This window comes from Cyprinodon tularosa, unplaced genomic scaffold (assembly GCF_016077235.1).
Source record: "Cyprinodon tularosa strain WSP-4 unplaced genomic scaffold, ASM1607723v1 ctg503, whole genome shotgun sequence".
NCBI lineage: Eukaryota > Metazoa > Chordata > Actinopteri > Cyprinodontiformes > Cyprinodontidae > Cyprinodon > Cyprinodon tularosa.
Genome location: NW_024039234.1, coordinates 14,818 through 37,746, shown reverse-complemented (window position 1 = coordinate 37,746; position 22,929 = coordinate 14,818). Strand labels below are relative to the sequence as shown.

Here is a 22,929-nt window from a genome sequence, read left to right as displayed (position 1 = left end):
CAAATATATTGGTTGTCTTTCCAACCAATCTATTCTTAGAATCTATCCAAACTATCTAACTGACAGCAACTCTCCTACAAACTCCCACATCTTGACTGAGCAGTGAGGCTGTTTAAATGCCTGTCAAAGTTCGTGGGCAAGCTGAACCACTTCTCAAAGTGGTCATGTGATATGGCAGGTTAGCGAGGCTTCGGATTTCATCGACTTTGGCTCCTCACCTCAATGAAGCAAGTCTCGATACACGCATCGCAGAAACACCCCCTCCACTATTTGACACACGCCTCGAAGCCTCATCTCAACTCATAACACCACTACTTAAATGGACGAAGTTTGGGACGACCAGAACTCTTCCTAGAACTGGCCGTTCAGCCAAACTAAGCAATGGTGGGAGAAGAGCCTTGGTGACAGAGGTAAAGAAGAACCCAAAGATCACTGTGAGTGAGCTCCAGAGATGCAGTACGGAGATGGAAGTAAGTTCCACAAAGTCAACTATCACTGCAGCCCTCCACCAGTCGGGGCTTTAGGGCAAAGTGGCCCAACGGAAGCCTCTCCTCACTGCAAGACATATGAAAACCTGCATAGAGTTTGCCAAAAAACACATGAAGGACTCCCAGACTAATCACAGCTAAAATAACAAAGGAGTGGCTTGGAAACAACTCTGTGACTATTCTTGACTGGCCTAGCCAGAACCCTGACCTAAACCCAATTGAGCATTTCTGGAGAGACCTGAAAATAACTGTCCACCAATGCTCACCATCCAACCTGTCAGAACTGCAGAGGATCTGCAAGGAAGAATGGCAATGGATCCCCAAATCCAGGTGGGAAAACTTTTTACACCATTCCCAAGAAGAGTCATGGCTGTATTAGCTGAAATGTTTTTCTTTATTAATAAATTTGCGAAAATTTCTACATTTTGGGGGTTATTTTCTGTCAAGATGGGGTACTGAATGTACATTAATGAGAAATAAAATTAACTTTATTGATTTTAGCAAATGGCCGCAATTAAACGTGAGAAAAATTTAAAGGGGTCTGAATCCTTTCCTTACCCACAGTAAAAATCTTTACCAGAGGAAATGCTGAAAACAACATATTCTTAATTGTTTACCTCAGCCCAATCATGCTCTCATAATACGCTGCCTTCCCTGACAGGTCGACTTCAGGATGATGATGCAAATCTGGGTTAAGGTCAGTTTTCAGAGACCTGAAGGTCATGGCTCGCTGAACCTGCAGAACAAGGAATAACTGTTCAGGTTGCACTTTTAAAAGCCTGAAATCAAACACACAAAAAGTAGAGAATATTAAAGACTTATCCTCTATCATCAGCACTGAAAAACTTCATTTATTTACATATTTAAATTATTATTGTAGAGAAAACTATTATTGTCCGTTTTGAAATATCTTCATAAAAAGATAATTATTTTGCATTTTATTTTTACTTATTGTGTTGGTTTCTGTGAGGGTCACCCTAGTTTCAGTGATGCAGTTGTGAATGTCTAGAGGGAAGGGTTAATAATTTATCTGCTATAGGAAGCTGGATTTTCAAAAATCCTTGTCCACAAAAAAAAAACAAAAAAAAAAAAACCAAACAGCCTGATACTTGTTGGTTTTAGTTAATCATAGATCAGAAGACACATACATATAGTAATTTGCTTAAAAATGACTGTCTATTGAACCTTTCAAACAGCATTTATTTCACCAAATGCTTTTAACATAATTTATCAAAATGAACTTGTACAATTTTCCTGTTATTTCATAAATTAAACAGTGATACTTGCTGGTTTTATTTAATCATAAATTAGAATATAAGCAGAAATTTCTCCAGTGTAAGATCAATAAAGTTCTCTTATTATTATTCAAATATTATTATATATATTTAAAAATGACTTATTTCATAAAATATATTAGCCCGAAATTAGCCAGGTTTGGGGCCAAATATTTTTTCAATGTTCTGTTAGAACAACAGATGTGTTTTAAATTAAAATGTATGACTATTCATCACAGAAGTTTAATAATTCTGAGCAACTTAAAACGTAAAGTTTAGCTGCCCTAACTAAAATAATCTGTTTTGACCTTTGAACCCATTCAAAATGTTGACATGTGTCTTCACCTACAAAAACAGGTACAAGCACATTTAGAAGCACTTCAGTGACAGCCCACGTCTTACAAGTGCATAAAAATGTTAATATTGTTTAAAAATTCAATATTCTTCAAAGAGTTGAAAGAATAATTCACAGAGATAAAAAAATATATATATTTTACTTCTTGTAATTGTGAATAAAATACCTTACAGTAACAGAAAACCTTAAATTCAGTATCTCTGAAAATAAGGATTCAAATAGACCAATCAAAGGGTTTTAATAGGTGCCAGTGACTTGAATTTAAGCTTTTTGGTAAACAGCATATAAGGAACAGACATAAACATAGATCAGAAAAAAATACACTATACATCACACATGGAAGCAGCATAAGATAAGATTTTTTTTTACTGTTTTTTTGAAGGACAATGAGCTGGATGACTGAGAATCTTCACCAACATAGGCAAGATAGGACAGCACAATGTAGATAAAAAAAGAGGAAAACATGTTTTTGAAATGTATTTTCCCATAAAGCCTGAAAAAAACAACTTCCAAAACTAGTTCAAGGAGTTTGAACTAGTTTTGTCCTAGCTCAACTGAATGAAACTAGCTCATTCAAATTAAAATTGTATCCTAAAATGACCAATCCTGTGACAGTTAACTTAAACAAAACAGGAGAGATGTTAATAAAAAACCACAGGAAATAAATTTTTTGTTAACTGTAGCCTTTACAGTATGGCACCTTGCTAGCTTGTGTTTATGATTAACTGGACCTAAGGCGTGTGTCCTGCTAGCTTAAATAAACTTCGGTTAGCTAACAAAAACAAGCTGCGTTTAACACGAGGATAAACCTATTAAGATGTCAAATATTCATGAATTTAACCGCTTCAAATATGATGGCAAAACTCTTTTTCAAGAGTTCAAGGTTTTCAACTTTTTATTGGTTGATGCTAAGCAAACTAGCTAACTCTTCCAAGACACACAGCTTATCCCTTAAAATAAAAATAAAAAAATTCACGGCTCCATAAAGTTAAAAGGAAAGCAGTTTTTCCACATACTTACACCTTTGGGTAATTGGTGTAAATGTTACCTGACGATATTACTTGTTCCTCGGTTCCTATAGAAACAGAAATGAAGTCATCTGCAGCGCGTGACCAGCAGAGTTGTAGTTAAAGTTTAAAATGGCGGCCTACGCAAGCAAGATGGGAAGGATGGAAAATGTACTCTAGTCCAGGGTGTACCCCGCCTCGCGCCCGCAGACAGCGATAGATAGATAGATAGATAGATAGATAGATAGATAGATAGATAGATAGATAGATAGATAGATAGATAGATAGATAGATAGATAGATAGATAGATAGATAGATAGATAGATAGATAGATAGATAGATAGATAGATAGATAGATAGAATATTTATCTTAAACATCTAAAACATATATATAGATCTATTTTGTAACGTTTTACATTTTAATTAAAAATTAAGTAATTAAAAAAAATGTTTTTGTTTTAATCAGTGTCACTGGATGTGGGGCTGCGCCCTAGCGCTCTCTATAGGCCAGCACCATAGATAGATAGATAGATAGATAGATAGATAGATAGATAGATAGATAGATAGATAGATAGATAGATAGATAGATAGATAGATAGATAGATACACTATATTGCCAAAAGTATTTGCTCACCCATCCAAATTATTGGAATCAGGTGTTCCAATCACTTCCATGGCCACAGGTGTATAAATTCAAGCAACTAGGCATGCAGACTGTTTTTACAAACATTTGTGAAAGAATGGGTCGCTCTCAGGAGCTCAGTGAATTCCAGCATGGAACTGTGATAGGATGCCACCTGTGCAACAAATCCAGTCGTGAAATTTCCTCGCTCCTAAATATTCCACAGTCAACTGTCAGCTGTATTATAAGAAAATGGAAGTGTTTGGGAACGACAGCAACTCAGCCACGAAGTGGTAGGCCACGTAAACTGACGGAGCGGGGTCAGCGGATGCTGACGCGCATAGTGCGAAGAGGTCGCCAACTTTCTGCAGAGTCAATCACTACAGACCTCCAAACTTCATGTGGCCTTCAGATTAGCTCAAGAACAGTGCGCAGAGAGCTTCATGGAATGGGTTTCCATGGTCGAGCAGCTGCATCCAAGCCATACATCACCAAGTGCAATGCAAAGCGTCGGATGCGGTGGTGTAAAGCACGCCGCCACTGGACTCTAGAGCAGTGGAGACGCGTTCTCTGGAGTGACGAATCGCGCTTCTCCATCTGGCAATCTGATGGACGGGTCTGGGTTTGGCGGTTGCCAGGAGAACGGTACTTGTCTGACTGCATTGTGCCAAGTGTAAAGTTTGTTGGAGGGGGGATTATGGTGTGGGGTTGTTTTTCAGGAGCTGGGCTTGGCCCCTTAGTTCCAGTGAAAGGAACTCTGAATGCTTCAGCATACCAAGACATTTTGGACAATTCCATGCTCCCAACTTTGTGGGAACAGTTTGGAGCTGGCCCCTTCCTCTTCCAACATGACTGTGCACCAGTGCACAAAGCAAGGTCCATAAAGACATGGATGACAGAGTCTGGTGTGGATGAACTTGACTGGCCTGCACAGAGTCCTGACCTCAACCCGATAGAACACCTTTGGGATGAATTAGAGCGGAAACTGAGAGCCAGGCCTTCTCGTCCAACATCAGTGTGCGACCTCACAAATGCGCTTCTGGAAGAATGGTCAAAAATTCCCATAAACACACTCCTAAACCTTGTGGACAGCCTTCCCAGAAGAGTTGAAGCTGTTCTAGCTGCAAAGGGTGGACCGACGTCATATTGAACCCTATGGATTAGGAACGGGATGTCACTTAAGCTCATATGTGAGTCAAGGCAGGTGAGCAAATACTTTTGGCAATATAGTGTATAGGGTGACCAAATGTCCCTATTTCCCAGGTTTATTTTAGAAAGTGAGGAAATGTCCTGATTTTTTTAATTACCTTAATTGGACCATTAAATTTTCAGGCAGTAGGGCACTGAGCACGGCGTTGCGTGTGATGTAATCCCTGAGCCGCGTCAGCGCGGGCAGCCCTGTTCTTAATCAGAATATAGATAGCGTGGCTGTCAGTACGCCAACAACATGTAAAAGAGCAAATGTATGTTTACAAACGATTTACAACAGAGTTTCCCCGCTTTCAGACCGGGTCGAGACAAGTGGGAGGCCTTGTGCACATATGTCTCGGTGTCCAATGGAGGTGCAAGGGATATGAAAAGCCACCTGGGCACCGAAAGTAAAGATAGTCTATTGATATGTTTGTTTGTTTTTGGTACATTTTGAGTTATTTTTGCTACACAAGAGGTATTTTTTGTTAATTAGCTCATTTGTTAATTTTTTTTTCTAATAACCTACAGAACAGACATTATTTCGTTCATTACTGAGGCTGAGTATCATGTGTTATTGGGAGTTGAGAGTTATTGTTAACTTTTATTTTTAAGTGAGGGATGTTTAGATGAGACATTATATCTTTCATTTTGCTTTTCATTCATAACAGGAATTGTTAAGCATTTTTAATAAATACATTTTGAATAAAATTATCGTTTGTTATTGGAGTTATTGCTGTTGACTTTTACTGAAAAGCATTTTTAACAAATCAACTGTAAATATCATGTTATTGTAGGATTATATAGGCCTATGTTAAGTGCCCCAGACATCTCTATGCATGGGAACAGAGATTCCAGCACCCAACCCCCCCTGCCTTGGCATTTGTGAAACAGATTAAGCTTGGATGCACTTGCAGTGCAAGGTCAAGCCTGAATTTACCTCTTAACCTGGATTTTCTAAATCAACTTTTATTAAATAGGCCTCTAATAAAAATTTCACACCAAAATCACCTTTATCTCTAGGGTTACCATGAAAAATATTGATGCTTTCAAAACACCTTTACCTGCTGTATACATTTGGTCAATCACAGGGATTAGGAACCATGTGTTTAAACTTAACATTAGTTAAGTATTGTTAAGTATTGTAGAGCTACAGCTAGATGACGTTAGTGATATTTTGATGTTACATCAAAAGACAGATTTTAACACATTTTCCACTCTTTGATTGTTTTTTTTTAAGTGTCAAGAGATTTGTTTTGAAAAGTAGAAGTAAAAAGCAGGAGTGGAGAAATACTCTTAAGTATTATTCCACTGAACAAAAAAATAAACACTACACTTCTGCTGATGGTTCAAAAGGTCTAAAACATTTTCTAGGGAAAAAATGTGTATTTCTGTCGAATAATGTAAACAGATGTATGTAAACCTGAAACAGTATGATTATTAAGCTGGTGTGCCTTAGGCTAGCCACAAAAAGGCCTCTAAAAAGTGCAATATTGCTGTATCTGTTGGTTGAGTGTCTGGGGCGATTTTGGTGTGACTAACCTTTGACTAAACCAGTGCAACCCATGTCCTTCACATAGAGTCGATTGTGTTCTGTGGAGCGTTCTTCCACTGCTCAATGGCTGTGCAAAGATACTAGATATTGGCATAGCAGGAATTCGCTGTCATATACGCCTAGGGAGAAGCAAAATGGATGGATGGTTACACATGGTTTGCAATGGAGAGGTTGACCATATTGCCAGAGTCTCACCTAAAACACCTTGGCTTATGGTAGAAATATAAACATTCAGTTCATGGGCAAAAGCTCTGCTGTTCATTTCTACAATTAGCACGCCTGTTGCACACTCCCTCAAAGTTACATTTGCCTTTGGCTAAGGCAACTCCTAAAATAATAATGGTCTCTAATCAGCATTGTGATGTGCCACACCCAGTGGTGGTTCTGGGCTATTTTACCAGAGAAAAAGAATTAAATGAAAAAAAATTAGCAATTTATCAACTAATATATCAAGAGATCCAAAAAAAAAAAACAACTCATAGCTCTGGAGACTAACTTAACAGATTAAGTTTTTGATCCTGTCTTGTTACGGCTAAAGCTAAAGGTGCTACGCCCACATTTTCAAATCACCTTTACAGTAAACATGCCATTTAAAAAAAATACCTTTGTCCAAAGGAGCAATCAGTTATAGTTTCTGTGCAAACACATACATGTATAATCAAACAAATCTGATATGGTATTATGTTTTCAGTTGAGGGGTCATAACAGGGGCCAGTACAAGTTTTTAGAGGCACTAAACCCATAGCTACACGTATAAGGTGGATATATTTACTTGGAAAAGGAGAAGTGCTCATTAGCAACTATTTAGATGAATACAGACTGTGAAAAATACTTTAGATACATTTTCTTTTTGTGTTTTATGAGATTCTTGCACAAATTAATCATTTACCAAGATTAACTATGGTAAAAACAGCAGCACTTAAGTTTCTTCTGCTGCAGGTAAGGAAACGACTGGTATAGAAAAGACTGTGGTTATGTTATGTTTACTATCTTTTGTTTCATTTTCTGCAAACATGTTCATACATCTGGTTAAACTTACTGTCAAAGCATTGATAAAATACTGTATATGTTTGCTTAAAAATGTGTTTTCTTCATGTATTCCAATTATGCTACAGGCTAACAAAATGGAAGCCTTTACAGTGAGAAAATGCCATAAAACCAAAGCTTTCTTTACAGGGTAACCTGTTGGGAACGCCTTAATAGATGGAATTCAGATGGGATTTTTAAACAGAAAGATCTGACCCGTCATGTTTTATGTATACACAAAAAATAAGCAAATATGTAGTAGATGGTTTGGTATTTTCTATGAATTTTAAATCTGTAAATCAGCACACACACAACAGTTGCCTGCTCACTCATACTTTAAGAACAATCACGCTACATCTCCCATGATACAATGATTATACTGGAGTTAAAATTAGACTTCTCTGTTTTTCTCTCTCTTGCTCAAACCTATTTCACTCAAGTGTGCATTTGCTGTAGAGAACCATCTTCCCAATCGCCCTGAAATGCAACGCTGAGGACTGTTTGCCTTCCTCTCACCTCGGGAGAAAGCCTTCGCATGTGTTCCCAACCAAATGAGGGTTTGTTCTGGGGGACTGTGTGCTGAAGCTTTCAATGTGACTGTGTGTCACACGAGGCTGTAGTAGCGCAAAGTCAAAACCCATCTCAGGAGATCCCGCTGATTTGTGGCGGTAACAGCCCCATGTGTCATCTTACTTTAAATACCAAATATTCCCTCCCTGATTCTGCTCTTTTGTCTCCTCCTTGCTTTCCCTCTTTCTCTGCCTCCATTTCGCTCCTTTTTGTGTCTTTCACACCCACACTCTCACTCGTAGGCTGAAATTTCCCTACTTATTTAATATAAAAAAAGAAGTACACATTCAAAAGCACTGCTCTTAATTAATTCTTTTTTTTTTCTTGCTCAGGGACACTGTTTGCTGAATACATTGTCACAGTTTTAGCGTTGGACTATGGACAAGGAAAACTGTGAAACATTTCGCCTGCTTGATATTTTTTCTTAGCATATGTCTTTGCATGGCTGCGATTGTGCTAAAACACTTGTACGTATGTATGCGTGTGAGTGAGAGTGCTGTTGATGAACGTTGCAGTTGATGGCTGGTTGTCAGGGATAATGATATTCAGCCAATTAACACTTGAATTGGAAGCTTGAATTTAAAACAATATCATTCTCTGTTCACTGGATGGTGGAATTGCTGGCATTCATTTACTTTCACTACATGACATGCAGCCTTGTTCTGCTGGTTTTGCTGTTTTGTTGCTATAAAATGTTGCACATCATCAACAAATTGTAGTATCAGACAAAAAGCACCGCCGACATCACTCAAAGCTTTTTACTAATTGACCTACATATCCATCCATCTTCTGTTATGCTTATCCCAAGCTCGGTCGCAAGGGGTGCCTATCTCTAGCTGTCTACGGGCAAGAGGCAGGGTACACCCTGGACAGGTCGCCAGTCCATTGCAAGGCAACACAGAGATAAAAAACCATTCATGCACACACTCACACCTAAGGAGAATGTAGAAAAGCCATTTTACCTGACAATCATGTTTTTGGACTGTGGGAAGAAACTGGAGAGAACCCACACATGCTCAGGGAGAACATGCAAACTCCATTCAGAAAGACCGCAGGGCCAGAATTGAACCTGCAACCTTCTTGCTGCAAGGAAGCAGTGCTACCCACTGCTCCACTGAGCAGCCTGACCTACATAATAATATAGAAAAAAATCCATTGCTTCCTCAGGATCTGAAACCTGAATTCTGCTTTCTGGCTGAAAATCTAGGAGGAGAATATCTAGTTTTAAAGTTGTGACCTGATGCACAAGTGAAATACTCCAATGCACAGCAGCCAGACACGCTCTCAGTCTCTTCAAGTCCGGTTTAAACCTGATCATGATTATACATTATGACTTGAAATAGTCAGTTTATGCCAAGAAAATCAAAACAAGAAACTTCAATGTGACGGAAAGGAGAGTCGGCCTAAATTCATTCACTGTGGTGTAAAACTGTAATAGCTAGTTAGCACAAATGATGATGGCAGCTGCTACTGCCAAGTGTGGCACGACCACTTAATCAGTTTGAGAGGGCAAGGCGAGGGAGATTTATTTGCACAGCAGATTTCCGCTAAAAGACAAAGCAAAGCGCTTTACACGAGGGGAGTACTGCTTCTATATTGGTTGGTTGGAGAACTTTTATTCCATGCTACATGAATTTATAATTCAAGATGTGCATTTTGTATTTACTCAGCTTATCTGTTTCTGAAATCTAAATTGGTTTTAATTTTACCACATAAGTGAACCAAAAATGATAAAGAAACCAAGACAAAAAAACTGCAAAAGAGCAAATTGTTTTCATTAGATCTCTATTTTGATATACATGTTTGAGCAATAAGTTTTTGCAACTAAACTCTACAATATTCTACCTTTACAAGTGTTGTATAAATTATATTCAGCTGAAGGTACATTTTGTGACACAGGCTTGCATGGCAGTGGATCCTTAATAGAAAATATAAGGAACAAGATAAGTAATTTTTGCAGTGCTTATCTTTTGCTTTCAAACTCACCCAGTATTTAATTGACTGCATAAGAAAATGACAACATGCTTCATTAAGCTTAGTAAATGAATACTTTAAAATATGCCCTACTCACTGGATGAGCTTTTTGGTTTCTGATTGCTATTTCCCTGCAGAAATACTTGCTAGCTCACGATTATTACATTTCATAGAAAAAAAAGAAAAGAAGAATGTTCACATGAAGATACAATCAAGATGTACAGTCAAGATTATGACGAATGGGCATGTTTCATTTCAGGAATTTTTAAAAACAAAACACTGGTGGGAATTAAAAAGCAGGCAAACTTCAAGCTTTCGAAATGGACCTGACCCAAACCATAATAGAAGTGTCTGTACTGTCCAGTATTCTCTCCCTCCTCTGTTCAGTACCTAAATTTCAATTTCAATTCAGTTTATTTACTGTATATAGCGCCAAATTCACAACACAAGTCATCTCAAGGCACTTTACAGTTCAACCAGATCATACAGTCAAATTGATTCAAAGTTTTCTATCTAAGGAAAACCAGTTGATTGCATTGACTCATTGACTCAAATGCAATCCCTCACACTAAGCATGCTTGTAGCGACAGTGGAGAGGAAAAACTCCCTTTGAAGAGGAAGAAACCTCCAGCAGAACCAGGCTCAGTGTGAGCGGCCATCTGCTGAGGCCCACTGGGGTTCAAGGAGACAGAAGCAGACACAAAAAGCAGCTGCAAAAGGCGGTCCCCGTCCAGGAAACACACAGCCAAGCAGACAAGCTCCGAGCCAGCTCCCATGCCAGAGGACGAAGAGAGCACATCCAGCCAGTCATGGTCAGAGAAACAGGACCACACTGGAAAACAGGCCGATCTCCAACATCTATAAACAAGGGTGTTGATGGAAGCAGCACAGCTGATGTTTCTCTCCATGATGGCATCACAGCCAAACAGGAACAGACGAGGCAAAGCTACTCTGAGGAAAAGCAGAGAGAGCAGAAAGTTAGAGATTAAACTAACAGATTCTGCAGAATAGGAGAATAGAGAGAGAATGAAGCAGAATGATGAAATGGGGGTCCCTATGTCCTCCAAAAGTCTAAACCTATAGCAGCATAACTATAGAGATAGCTAAAAGCTAGACTAATGTAGCCTCTCCAGACCCCCTGCGTTTTATTAACGCACAGCCTACTGTGTATATTGTACATAGATATATGCTAAATATTTTTAGTTTTATATTGTTTATAACTTTAGTTCCTGTATATATATATATATATATATATATATATATATATATATATATATATATATATATATATATATATATATATATATATATATATATATATATATATATATATATATATAATTTGTCCACCATCAACACCAAGTCAAATTCCTAGTAAGTGCAAACCTACTTGGCAATTAACATGATTCTGATTAAGCACCCTAGGAAATAACTTCTACAGATGCAGATCAGAGGAGGTTGTTGTGGAGTTTGATGTCTAAAGCATTGATGGCAGCTACAAAAAGTCTGTTGCTTCCTGACGACAGTCAATATGCATGTATAATTCTGATCCTGTTTTGGTGGATATCAGTTTACTGAAATTGTCTTTTCAGTCGCCCCCCCAAAAAGAAGGTCTTATATGAATCGACAGGAGCCAGAGATTAATAAGACATTCCTGCCCACAATCAGTGTATGCAACTTCTGACTGTGGTGAAAGCAGATAGGAAAGGCTCAGAGTCGGCTCATGTAATTGTGATTCATATCATTACTTAGTGCGCAGCAAACTTGAATTTGGTGAGAAGATTTTAAATGCATGCAACCTGTTACCTGGAAGAGAAATAAACAAGAGACCAAATGATAGAGAAATGTTTCCATATCCTACAAAAGTCTTTCTCTTGTCCTTTTACTGCATCGTGTAATCTATGAAACAATCATTTTAGGACAGATTCCCAACTGGGTCACCGTCGCTATGCACAACTCAGCAGCAAAAACTGAACATTTGTAATTTCTTTTTTCTTTGTGCCTTAAACTAATTTGACAGGCTTTTCCCCAGGCTGGCCACTAGAGGGTAAAAGCCCTTTCCTTTCCTATTCTTTGAGTTTATTCCTGATGCTCACTCATGACCTACAAATCACTAGTCAGCAAAGAGAGGGAGAGAGGGAAAGCAAGGGCCTATATAATCTAGCTCTGCTCCATTTAAGTGTTCTCAGCCTAAGAATAAGAATAAAAGGCTATAATGTCAGAGTATTGCAGAATAAATATACCACACCTCATGCAACAGATGAGGTAAATCATGAAAAGAAAGGAATAAAAAATAGATAAAGATTTAAAAAAAAATCGTTAGCAGAGCTAGGTTTCTGTTTGCCACAAAGCATGCAAGAAGGTTCATGTGTAAGGATGTATATCTACTCTGCATCACTTATAAAAGAAACGTTATCATTATGAAACACAGTGCAGGCAACAACAGAAAGCAGAATAAAGCTGGTCAGCATTAATGGGAGCCGGATAGAGCTAAAAAACAAAGACAGTGAGGAAAACTAATTGAACACCCTGCAATTTTGCAAGTTCTCCCTCTTAAAAATCATGGAGGGGTCTGAAATTGTCACCGTAGGTGCATGTTCACTGTAAGAGACATTATCTTAAAAAAAACAAAAACAGAAATCACATTATATATATTTTTTTCCTATTTATTAGTAGAACTTGCAAAATAGCAGGGTGTTCAAATACTTATTTTCCAAAATTCACATTCACTTTAATGTGACGGGAAGACTGAAAATAAATGAAGTTGCACCATTGTGCAAAAAAAAAAAAAAAAAATGTGCAAGAAAATTCTAGATCTTGTTCTAGAAACATAATCCCAAAAAAACTGTAGTCATTATTTTTGCAAATGCCGTATTAATTTAAAGCAAAATTTAGAGCATTTCTTTCTTTCTTTCTTTTTTTTTAACAGTGTCCTGTCTGGTGAATTTGCAATAAGAATAATTGTCTTGATGCCAAAAAGAGCCCAACAGATTTTACTTTCACAAGTTGAGCAGTACAGCTATCGCCATAATGTTCCGCTTGATTTATGTATATAAATTGCTTTATTATGCAGGAATTATGCAAAATGAATAGCATTTCAATGGACAGGAATCTTTCTTGATATTGCATGGTATAAAAAAGCTTATTCTGCAGACGATCTTGCTCGTCAATTTTAATTTGAGTTTATGACTGCTTTCCAATAAAACAAACATATAAAGTGCAAATTTAGCTAACCATAAGTCTTACCTATCAGATAAATGTAAAAGCAGAAAGTTCAAGTGGCAGATCAGATAACATGCTGCTGTTAGAGTCTATAAGTGGTGGTGCAATGCTTTAACTTAATTTACCTTTTACTCTTAAAGAGGTTGTAAGGAGATTAAAACATAACAGACACGATAGGCTATCAGTAAGTCTATGTAATGCTGTACTTCTGACATATCTGTAATACAGTGCTCTAAGATAAAGACCATCATAGGTAGCGTGTGCAGGTGCTCTAAAAGTGTGCGTGTTTCTCATCTATCAAAAGGCATGAATAGAGAGGGAGATAGTATTGTGGTACACACCATGAAACACCTGTGCTGGCTTTTATGCTCTGGATAGGAGCTCGGATACAAAGAGACGTACATCTTGCTGTTTGATCAAAGCCTGAGATTTCCATCCTTGCGCCATCCAACTGTTTCAGTGGGTGGCTGCTGAATATAAGATGCAGTTAGTCATCTTAATATCAGATGATATAATATTAAAAATGGGAGAAAAAACAGAGATTATGCTCTCTTTAAGAGTCCACTCTCCAATAGTAAAGAGAGTTTATGTGCAGCTAACTACATTTGTTTACTTAAGGTATTAGAATATACACCCTGTGCTCCTTCTTTCCTTATCCCACAGTCTCCTGCCCACTCGCTGTAGAAGCTGCCTTATGCATCTTTTAAAAGATGAAAGGGGGGGGCTTCACTTTCTCACGAACATGCTCTGCAAGATGGGAGAGAACATGAGACGGGTGAAGCAGAAACAGTAGGTAGCCGCACAGCAAGACTACAAGAGCAGATCTAGTCTTCGTGCTGGAACATATTTATGTAAACAAAAAAAGCATCCTTTGTTTCTCTTAAGCTCTGTGGTTTCTGCTTCGTGAGGTCTTCCCCAGATCCAGCCTCCTCATCCTCCGCATTTTGTGTCGCTCTCTGTGAATCTCATCAGGGTAATTATTCCTGCACAGGCATCCAAAGCCTGAGCATCTGCCTCTCCTTCTGTTGACCTCCCCCTCATCCTCTCCTCTCCCTCGCCTACCCACAGCATTTGCTTCCTTTCCAAGCCTCACCTGTCCTCCTAACCATGCATCCTTCTCTTGCTCCAGTCTTTTACTCGTTCAGTGGAGCTCTTCCCTCCTTACTGCTATTAGCAAATTTCTAAACTATTCTCTAAAAAATATAACTGAATGATACAATCACATTCCCCGTTTTATTAGGTCACACCAATAATGCTTAAATCCTTAACTGCTCCCCTGGGAGAACAGTATGTCGAACCAAATCAAGCAAGACTTCAGAATTCCCCAAATCTTTTTCACACTAGTATTTTACTGGGATTTTGTTGACAGAAATGTGCATAAATATATGCAAAGTAAAATTTATAAAGCTTATTTCACAAGCAAAAAGAAGTAATTTTAATGTGGTACATACTGTATGTATTTGACCTCCTTGATATAATGCTTTGTAAAAGCTTGTTTTGTTGCAATCACAGGTTTCTGTATGTCTGCTTTGTTTTCATGCGTTACAGTATGTCTTTACCAGATTATTCAATTCAGTTTATTTATATAGCGCCAATTCACAACACAAGTCATCTCAAGGCACTTTACAGTTCAACCAGATCATACAGTCAAATTGATTCAAAGTTTTCTATCTAAGGAAAACCAGTTGATTGCATTGACTCATTGACTCAAATACAATCCCTCACACTAAGCATGCTTGTAGCAACAGTGGAGAGGAAAAACTCCCTTTGAACAGGAAGAAACCTCCAGCAGAACCAGGCTCATTGTGAGCGGCCATCTGCCGAAGCCGACTAGGGTTCGAGGAGACAGAAGCAGAGATGTCCAGAGGCTGAAATATTTTGCAGTTCTTTGTAAAATAGTTCTAGCTCAGTCAGATTCTACAGTAAACTGGTTTTGGGTTTGGATCTTCATTGAGATATTCCAACACATTGTTGTTCTTTGATATAATCCTGCCCGTGTAGCTACAGCTGTATGTTTGAGTTGCTCGAAGCTAAACTGCCGCCCGAGCTTCAGGTCTTTTACAGCCTCTCATCAGTATTCTTCCATAAATGTGTTGAATTTCATTCTGTCTGTTTTCCAACAGGTCCCCTCAGCTTCCCTGTCCCTGTAGAAAAACAACCTCCCCACATCATGATGCTGCCACCACCATGTCTGTGGTGGTTGCCCTGTGGCAGTGGTGAAAAGTAACAAAGTACATTTACTAGATTACTGTACTTAAGTCCTTTTTTTGTATATCTTTCGGGTGAACTTTCACTCCCCTACATTTCAAAGAAGCTGTCAGTTACTATTTCCTTTTGGCTCAGCTTAGCTTTATTAATCCATTGTTGCTGTTTTTCTTTCTTGAAATGTTATTTAAACAAGAAAGATATTATCAATTAGGACTGGATTTTGACACCACAGTTTTAGAGATTTGCATGAAGTTCCACAAATTTGGTTGAGGTTTGTGGACCCAAATGCAGAGGCAGAGGTGAGTTTTTGTAGATTTAATGCAAGGTAAACAACAATTGAGGCAGGAATCCAAAAATCCCCCAAAAAATCCAACAAGAAAATAAGTAAACAAACCAGAAACCAAGGGGACTTCAGGGGAAAAGAATCTTGACGAGGTAGACTCAGAGAGATGAAGTTGGAGGAAGTTTGACGAAGAACCAGCGCTGAGGAACTGAACAGAGGGTGTATTTATGGGAGACTGAAACAAAGAGAGGACTAACGAGCAGATTGGGAGCAGGTGTGAAGAGAGCGGAGAGGAAAAGAGCTAGAGAAAGAGGAGAACACAAGAGGGCAGCAGAGGGCAACAAATAAAAACCTTAAAACAACCAGAAAACACAACAAAATAAGAATTAAACCACTAAAACAAGAAAACACGAAGCAAAGTGAAACTGAAAACTCAAAAGAAAACATAACAGAACCAGAACTGTGACGAAGATATTATTTGTAGTTTTTAATTTTCATGAAGGTGTTAGTTGTTGCCATGTGGTCAAGTTGATCAATATGATGAGTTCTCAAATCATGGTTGTGGTTTATTTGTGGTAATAGGCTCAACCTTAAACATAAAGATAATCAAAATAGCTGTCCTTATTTTTTTTTGGGCATTTTTACTCTGACGTTCATTACAGGTGTAGGTTTGTAGCAGATGGCTCTACATCAGTTGGTTTCTGAAAGTAGCTAGGTTTCCGAAAATTTTACAGAAAGGTATCGATGTTAGGAAAAATGTTAGGAAAAATAATTTGTATTTTTGAATGCTTAAGTATTTTAAATAATTAGTACTTAAATACTTTAACTTGAGGTGATTATTGACTTTTACTTGTAGTTGAGCAAGATTTGACTATATGTATTAATACTTTTACTGAAGTACTACTGTTATGTACTTTGTGCACCACTGCCCCGTGGTGTAATATGCAGTCTTGGTTTTCCTCCACAGGAAATGTTGTGCATATCATCCAAATAGATCTAGTTTGGTCTCATCTTACCAGAGTTCCTTCTTCCAAATGACCAGCAAGCCCTCCTTTAAATAGCTACATATTTTTACTACTGCAGGTTGATTTTATAGCTTTCTTCTTGTCTCTCTTAAGTAAAGGGGGCAAGGAGATGGACTGCAATAGCCAGTTAACAGATTCTTCATAGTGCTCTGAATCTCTTTACCTACTTGTTCCCCTCTACAGAACACCTTTAATTAAATTGAAATTAAATTATACACTTGATGACTTTACAGTTGGGGACTGCATGTATTTGGTTAACATGGATTTTTTTTCTAGAAGTGTCAGCCTGAACAAGTGCATATGGACGCAACACTTTTAAGATTTGTGTTTGCTAAAAATCGAGAACTGTACATACTTATATACTTATCTCTGCATTAATGCAGAGATAAGTATGTACTGCATTTAATGTAGTTAAAGTGCTGCTTTAATTAGTAACATAGAAAACCTTAGTAGAATAAGTGACACTGCAGTTCGTTGATGTAATTATTGAATATGTTAAAATGTTACATTGATACTTTGGCAGGGTTCTGTATATAATCTTATGGGACTTTAATTCAACTATAGCATGTGTCCATTATCAGTCCCTCTGCGGTCTTAGATTGCAAATTATAGTTGTTATAAAAAAAAAAAGATCATGTTTTCAGAATGTATTTAGGGCTTACAAGATGCCGACACCACAAACAACACGGAGAAAAGCATTATGAGTTCTGGATGTTTCCACTTCTGTTCTTTCTTCCCATATATGACCTTAAATGTCCTAATACGATCGATACCTAAGCAGAGATGCGTACGAGCGCCTATCATGAGATCCCACTCCATTCCACAAAGCATATGGTCTGCAGATGCTGACCTCAGATTATCACATTTAAGATAATAAATATGTGTGGGGATAGGGCCAACACATTACTAATCCATGCTGCTGCCGGGAATCATATTGAGATGATCCATTAGAAATGGGCTTTTACTGGCTGTAGATGAGTATCTGCCCTGTTTGGCATCTGTAAAAGGTAGATGAATTGGTGCCTGAACGTAACAGTGTCAGATGAGGGCAAAGAGATTATTTGAAACAGCTGCAAATACACATGTGGATAAAACTGTTGGTAGCCCTCGTTTAAAGAAAGAAAAACCTACAATGGTCACAATAATAAATTGAAACTCACATAAGTAATAGTCAATAACAATTCTATGAAAATGAACAAATAAAAGTCAGACATTTCCTTTTATCCCCGCTTCAAGAAAGAATTAAGAAAATAAACATCACTGGAAAAACACAGAAGCAAAAAATGTTGAAGGGGTTTTATCAGAACATAAATGAAACACCTTTTTCAAACTGAGTTAGTACTGTCGTGGTCGGTTTAACAAATCTGACCCACATGCAGACAAGCCACTCAGAGAGCACGGAAAAAGTTTTACAGGTTTATTGAAGGAGTAAACAGGAGTTGGATCTGGAACTCAGTGAGCTGGTGACCCGGAACTGGAAGTGAGAAGGGAAGTTCAGTGGTCAGTCCAGGTACCGTGGGAATCTTGGAAGCTCTGGGATTTTGCAAGGTTGGGAGCTCACGTTTGAGGGGGGCCTTTTTAGTCATTGAATCCAGACTGTGTGGTAAATGCAGAGAAGGGTGCACACATTGGAGGGCGGACAGGTTGACAAGTGTTGGACCCGGAGGAGTAAAGGAGCGGACTGTCACTCAGATTTCCGATGGGAATACTTGGACGGAACATATGGAGGTTTTCCCCTACTTAGCGTAACTCGTTTTTTCCTTCCAGGGGAGAGAAGGTCCAGGAATCCAGTAACACAGGAAAGCTTTCTGCCGGGGAGCAAAGACAGAAACTTGTCAGACTCAGAGAAACAAAGCTAGGATAGACTTAGCTAAACTCAGCTTGGCTAGAGTACCCAAAACTGGCAAACACTCTGGTGTTGAGGTAGTGACAGTCCACTGCTCAAATACTCCTCCAGAAAATGAGCCGCAGGTGTGCAGGGAGTGACAGCGAAAACAGGGCACCTCCTGGTGGTGGACAAGGAAAAACACACAAACAGGCCACACAGACTGGATTCCTAACAGGCACATGTGAACAATGTCAACAGAATAGGGTGTTTTTATAATTGAAAGACTAAAAAAGATTTAAAAAAGCAAATCCATGGAAGAAATCTAGGTTCTCTCTTCACTTTTCATAAATTTTGCCACTATTTTCTGTAAAGGAGCAACACAAAGTAGAGCATAACAATTATGTGAAGAAAAGGACACAAAAATAAAATTTTGGACCAATTTTAAACAGACCTTCTGTGCTAAGTTGCGGACATTTTTGCGGCTGCGAGTTGTTGCACAGACAGAATTCTCCACCCCCCCATTCCACTGAGCCAAATTGCTTAATCTCAGTCAGAGTGGAAGGTTCTGGTTGTCATATTTAATGTCTAAGCTGTGGTCAGTATTCTCATTTTAACTTATGTCAAGCCTTCAATTAAATTAAATTAGGTTTATTCAAATATCACCAATTTACAACACATCTTCTAAAGCTACTGTACAGTAAAAAGGCAACAGCAAAAATGTCAATTCTATCAGATCCCAAAGGAGTGTTCACACCGAACTCGAAACAAGTCAAAATTTTGCCAGTTTTGTCTGGTTTTGCTCTCTGTGAAATTCACCTGGCCGGTAAGTAATTTGTATGGCAGGCGAGTTTGCTGGTGGGCGAAATGTTCCTTTATCTTGGAGCTGGTTTCGCTAATCAAGGTATTGCTTTGCTTCTTTTTTACTTTTTAAAGCTGAACAAAGCTGTCGGCTTTCCTGGGTTCACTGGATTGGATTGAACCAATATGGGGTCGATCAATGTCGGTGCTGGAGGTGGGATGAAGGAACATGCCTTATAGGGCTAAAATAACTTTTGTTAAAAGTCAACTTAAATCCTCTTAAGAGCATTCCCCCTTCATCCTTTGTCAACATTATTTTCTATATCTTTAATTTTACTCAAGAAAAGCTTGTCTCCGCTGCTTGCTTCACTGTAGCTCACAGCTGGACTAGCCCCTTACTGGAGTTTGTGACACAAATGTAAACAAAAATTGAAATTTATTAACTCCTTCAAATGAAGCAAAGCGAGGGAATATCAAATTTCCCTGAATTTGCCAGAATCGCCTCGCTAAATTCTGCACCTTCGCCTCGATCAGCTTTCCTGCGCTTGGCTTCGCTCTAAACCCGCCTTTATACATACACTGTAAGTAATTGTCCTGTAAAATAACAGTAAAGAGCTGGCAGCATAGACGCCAGCAATATACCGTTATTTTTACGGTATTCATCCGTAAATTGATTTTACAGTAGTAGACCGTAAACCAGAATTACGGTATATTTCTGTATTTCTATGAGTTACAGTAAAGAGCTGGCAGCTAGGACACCAGTGATATACTGTAATTTTAGGGTTTTCATACCGTAAATTGACTTTACAGTAGTAGTCTGTTTTCTCACTGTTTAATGATTTCACTGTCTAATACATAAAAAAATAAATGCATCATATTTCTATTATTTGGAAATTACAATAATATTCTGTTTAAGTTTACTGTAGAGAGGCACAGTAGATACACAATACAATAATTCAGTTTAGCAGTTTCCTAAAATATCAACCTTGAATACATGCAATCAATATAAGAGCTTCATTATTCTACAGACAGTTGTTAAAGCATTATTATGAATATTGTGCAAAATAGGCAATCAAATCAAAAAGAATCAAAATAATTTATTTCAAAAGGCAATATAATATTGAATATTATTACTTTCAAAAAATTTAGAAAAACCCCCCCAGAAAATAAATTAATAAATTGGGTGATGCTGAGAAGATATTTCGAGTAGCAAACAGAGACAGGTGACTAGCTGACTTTGAGCCAATGTCAATATAATTTAACATTGTCTTTTACACACCAACACAACAAATACAGAGGAAATAAGAGTTTAAACATTATTAAGACTACTTCAAAGTAGGAACATTAAGACCTTTTTGATTATGAGTAAAAACATTCAGCAAACCAGTGTTTTTCCTCTTAAAATAGTCCTGTGAGATAGATTACAATTTTCCTCTAAACTCCACTTAAAACATGTATATTATGTAATCTGCAATGTATTTTCTGATGTCTGTGAAAATGCAGAATATTGTATGCAGAATTGACAACATGTGGAAAACAAACGTAAGAACATTTTGAAAAAGTGCATCAAGGCCATTTCAAATCTATTACAGTACAGTTAGAACATGTGGATTTATACATCATTACAGTAATATGGATAAAAGAGAACATTTAGGGAAGAAACTGTACTTTACTTCTTAAAGTAGTCCTGTGAGGTAGTAGTAGTAGTATTCCCGGGAATCTGGGTGGGTGTGAACCACCCTGATTCAAATCTTGTGGATCCAGGAGAGATGTTCAGTTTGTTAGCCACTGTTCCTCTGCAGTATTATTCTAGTGGAGCCACTGTCAAACAATAACAAACAAATATTATACAATCAGGAATGTACAATATACTCTCCAAGCTAATGCTTTTAAAACTAATAAATTGCTGTGGCTTAATGTGGCAATGCCAGATTGTCAAAACAACACATGGACAGACAGCAAGATTAAGGAGTACTCACTGATCTATGTGAAGTCCCATTCAAAGTCAAGGAGTTTCTTCAGGAGCATGTAGACGTGTGTGTTGACTGTGGAAGACTTCTTCTGGACGATCACACTTTTCTTCTTGGAGACAACCTTCCCCCTTTTGGCCTTTGTCCTTCTCTCTGGATTTATACCAATGAAGCGCCTAAAATCGTCAAAATAGTCTAAGATCAGAGTGGAGTAAAGTGACAGCAAATGGGATTCTAATGAGGTCCAATACCCTGTGTGTGTGCGTGTGTGTGTGTGGGGGTGTGCATGCGTGTGTGTAAGCTGTCGTCCGGCTACTATATATTATAGTTAACCAAGATTTAACAACAACAACAACAACAAAATAGTAGAGAAGTAGAGTAGAATATAGTAGAATATTGACTACCCTATTCAAATCTAAGCATCACTGATATAGCCTAGCTAGACAAACTCCTGAGCGTTAGCCTATATCAAACATTCTTGGCAATATAAATAAAATAGAAAACACAGAGGCAAAGAAAAAAAGATTTTGATTTACGTACCGTTACATTTTTTTAGATGCAAGGCTGGAATCGTTGTGATGAAGACAGATGGTAGCACGTTGTGTGTTCTGCAGTCGTCTTCTGGAAATTTTTCAGAAAATACTGTAGTATCCCGTTATTTAAAACAGCCGCATACCGTTTACGGCCTCTGTCCTGTTGCTCCAAGTTAAGAAGCCCACAATGCATTGCTTATTACAGTACTGAACTGTTAAACATGAAAACAGTATTTTAGTGTTGAAAATTTGCTGTAAATTTACAGCAATTGCTTACAGTGTAGAGATAACATGGGAATCCTTCGCTCCAGCTTCAAAATTTGCATCCACTGTGAAAGCACCTTCAGTCAAGTAGATGTACCATTTCTAGTTATTGAATCATGCAGGGAAGTTTAGCCATCCATCTTTTCAACTGCGACAAGCCCCTCTGTCCCAGCTGTTAAACAACCATCCTCACGTCATAATGCTGTTGTATCACTATTACTTGGTGTATGGCCTTTGAATGTATGTGAAAAAGAAATTGTACATCTGAGACAGTAAGGTTTGTGTTATATAGTAAGAACATAGCAAAAGGGGGTTGGATCACTTTAGCAAGAATCTGTGAGATCTTCTGGGCTTTGTAAATTAGCTTTTTACAATTAGGACAATTCCAGTTGGGACAATGCATTAGTAAATTGCAATGCCATAACTGCACTCTTAAATTTTGTTTTTGGGGAAAAGACAATAGGGCATTTAAAAATCAGAAATAAAAAAAATCCATAATGTGTCCCAGAGTTAATCAAACATCCAGTCATGTAAGTTTAAAATGAGTCAACATGATGATAACATTGCACGGTGCTTTATGTTTTCATGGAAAATTAGAACACATTTATATTACCCTTTGGATAAAACATTGGGGGATGGGATCTCCTCCTAACCACTACTGTATGGAGGCTGTATTCATATTCATATTGCAAAGACAACGCAACAGACAGGGCAATGCACCAAGACGTTTCAAGGGCAG

General features: G+C 38.0%; 1 protein-coding gene across 1 annotated transcript in view; it reads right to left on the bottom strand.

Annotated features, from left to right (window-relative positions):
- adad2 (adenosine deaminase domain containing 2) overlaps positions 1-3,241 on the bottom strand; it is a 29,867-nt gene extending 26,626 nt beyond the window's left edge. Inside the window, exons 1-2 of the mRNA XM_038303082.1 lie at positions 3,138-3,241; positions 1,106-1,224 (exon numbers count right to left, since the gene is read on the bottom strand). Coding sequence (XP_038159010.1) covers positions 1,106-1,212 — 107 coding nt within the window. The 5' untranslated portion in view covers positions 1,213-1,224; positions 3,138-3,241. The remainder of the gene's footprint in view (positions 1-1,105; positions 1,225-3,137) is intronic.
- Between the last annotated feature and the right edge of the window lie 19,688 nt (positions 3,242-22,929).